This window comes from Mugil cephalus, chromosome 3 (assembly GCF_022458985.1).
Source record: "Mugil cephalus isolate CIBA_MC_2020 chromosome 3, CIBA_Mcephalus_1.1, whole genome shotgun sequence".
Lineage (NCBI taxonomy): Eukaryota > Metazoa > Chordata > Actinopteri > Mugiliformes > Mugilidae > Mugil > Mugil cephalus.
In genome coordinates, this window is record NC_061772.1 from 31768142 (window position 1) to 31771129 (window position 2988).

At 48.2% G+C, this 2988-nt stretch overlaps 1 protein-coding gene across 1 annotated transcript; it reads left to right on the forward strand.

Moving 5' to 3' along the window:
- Positions 1 to 360: 360 nt before the first annotated feature.
- LOC125005441 (chymotrypsin A-like) lies at positions 361 to 2568 on the forward strand. Its single transcript, XM_047580792.1, has 7 exons — positions 361 to 445; positions 681 to 784; positions 862 to 941; positions 1450 to 1528; positions 1612 to 1792; positions 1878 to 2011; positions 2370 to 2568. The coding sequence occupies exons 1-7, from the start codon at positions 394 to 396 to the stop codon at positions 2529 to 2531; spliced, it is 792 nt and encodes a 263-aa protein (XP_047436748.1). The 5' UTR covers positions 361 to 393; the 3' UTR covers positions 2532 to 2568.
- The last annotated feature ends 420 nt before the right edge of the window (positions 2569 to 2988 follow it).

Sequence of the window (2988 nt, forward strand, 5' to 3'; positions counted from 1 at the left end):
TCATGAACTCTAACTATGTTAAACTATGTATAGTTTATTGTTCTGCTCTACCAAAGCTCAGGTTTAACTCAAGCAGCTGTTTTTTTATTCTTCTTGTTTTATTGTTTCTATTATTTTTGTTCTTGTTCTTCAGTAACTAACTGTTTCGCTGAAGCTGAATATATTTTGCTGTTTGTTTTACTTTTTGAATCACGTCCAACCTTCCACATCCACGCCTGCCCCCTCAGGTGGAAAACCCAACTCTGAGCCACCTCCACATGTCCAAACTCACACCGTCCTCTGATAAGGTGTCCTCTCTCATCCACGTCCCCATCTGTCCCGTCCAATCACATCAATGTCCCACTGGGTTGATATAAAAGATCCTGGCTAGGACAGAGCCACCATGAACGAGCCATGGCTTTCCTGTGGATTCTCTCCTGCCTCGCCTTCGCCGGCGCTGCCTATGGTAAGACTGAGAAAATGTCCCAGCATGCATCACTCCATTGAAGCACTAATGAAGAAACACATAGACACACATAAGTACACATCAACACATCAGTTTGTTAAAAACTGAACTGAGTTCAGACACTGATCCATTAAAGTGAGAAACAGCAGCAGGAAAGTTCCACAGGACTTAAAGAAGAAACGCTACGACGCTCCTCAGCTTCTAGGGTTTAGTTCATGTTGTTGTTTCTCTCCAGGTTGCGGTACTCCCGCCATCTCTCCCGTCGTCACCGGTTACGCTCGAATCGTGAACGGTGAGGAGGCGGTGCCTCATTCCTGGCCGTGGCAGGCGTCCCTTCAGGTAAAAACTATCACACCTGTAGAGACAGGTGAGACAGGTGAGATACATCTTCACTGTTGTAATTGTTGTCGTTTCAGGATTATACCGGTTTCCACTTCTGCGGAGGCTCTCTCATCAACGAAAACTGGGTTGTGACAGCTGCTCACTGCGGTGTCGGGTAAACACAACTCTTGATTCTGAGATATTATAGATATTAACTCACCTGTGTCCACTATCGGAAAGCCATATCACCCACTAGTCAGAAGACATGTCCCTTCAGGTGTTTTATTATTTATTTATTAGATAGGGACAGTCCTCATTAATGAACATCTATCCAACAACAGACGTAAATGTGTTGGATTGTAGCAACAATGCTAATTAGCATATTCAGTCCTCAGACAGGTAACACAGAGACATGATGAGACATAGACCATGACAATATGTCCAGTCAGAGACATCACTGACAGGACATTGCTAAGGAGATAAAGACTGGTCTGACTCCAGTTTAGAAAGTTTGTAATGTTGGACACTCCCTCATGGAGAGGGGAGACTGGTCAGATCTGACTGGCCTCTACAGAAAGACCATTTAGTCCAGAGGCTGAGGTCTTCAGGTGTTCTTAGGTGTCTTCAAGGGGTTTCAGGTGTCTTCAGGTGACACTGATGCCTGTCTCTTCTTTTCTGGGCAGGTTATCTGACCGTGTGGTTCTTGGAGAACATGACCGTTCCTCCAGCTCTGAAAGCATCCAGGTGCTGAAGGTTGGAAAGGTGAGAGACAGACACCAGCTTCTCCTCATGTCTCTTCTACTTCCTGTTTGTTGACTGGTCATAATGATGTCACTTCCTCCCAGGTGATCACTCACCCCAAGTACAGCAGCTACACCATCAACAACGACATCCAGCTGATCAAGCTGGCCACCCCCGCCCAGTTGAACACCAGAGTGTCTCCAGTGTGTCTGGCTGCGACCGGAGACGACTTCCCCGGAGGCCTGAAGTGTGTGACCTCTGGCTGGGGCCTGACCCGCTACAACGGTAACATCTGCTCTGACCACGGGGGGGCGTTGTGGAGCGCAGTGTGTGGTGATGGAGAGTGATGTGTGATGTGTTTGTGTTGCAGCTGCTAACACCCCCGCCCTGCTGCAGCAGGCCGCTCTGCCCCTGCTCACCAACACCAGCTGCCGCAACTACTGGGGCACCAAGATCACCGACCTGATGATCTGCGCCGGAGCCTCCGGAGTCTCCTCCTGCATGGTGGGTGGAGTCAGACTGGGAGTGGGTGGGGTTTAACAGGTAGTGGATGGAGTCTAATGGGTCATGGGCGGAATCTTATAGGTAGTGGGTGAAGACTAACAGGTAGTGGGTGAAGTCTAACAGGAAGTGGGTGGAGTCTAATAGGTAGTGGTGGGGTCTAATGGTTCGTGGGCGGGATCGTATAGGTAGTGGGTGGAGACTAACAGGAAGTGGGTGGAGTCTAATAGGTAGTGGTGGGGTCTAATGGGTCATGGGCGGGATCGTATAGGTAGTGGGTGGAGACTAACAGGAAGTGGGTGAAGTCTAACAGGTAGTGGGTGGAATCTATTATCCTCATGTCTGTGTTTGCTGTGTTCAGGGCGACTCTGGTGGTCCTCTGGTCTGCGAGAAGGGTGGAGCCTGGACTCTGGTTGGTATTGTGTCCTGGGGAAGTGGAACCTGCAGCACCAGCATGCCCGCCGTCTACGCCCGTGTCACCGCTCTGCGCTCTTGGGTGGACCAGACCCTGGCTGCCAATTAAACCAAACCCCATCCTCAATAAAACTCAGAAACTATGATCCTGACTACTGGTGTCATTTACTGACAAGGTTTAACAGCAGTGCACCAATAAATATAAACTCACATCTCAAACTCCAAACTAAATACTCTCATATACTGGTATATTTACCACAGAGTCTCAGAAGACTTGGGCCAGACTTCAACCGGTTCATTTACTTCTATAGTCGACCAGTCACAGTCCAGACATCTGAGAGTTTACAGTCACTGGTTAAACAGCATCATGTTTTAGTGGCGTGGGTTCAAACCCATGGAAAGATGATCCATCTATACTTTCCTTCAAACCAGGGGGGACAAACTACTTTTAGTTCAGGTGCCACATTCAGCCCAGCTTGATCTCAAGGGACCAGACCAGTGAGAAACCAGAATAATATAAAAAAAAAACCCTATACATAACATCTCCAGATGTTTCCCTTTGTTTT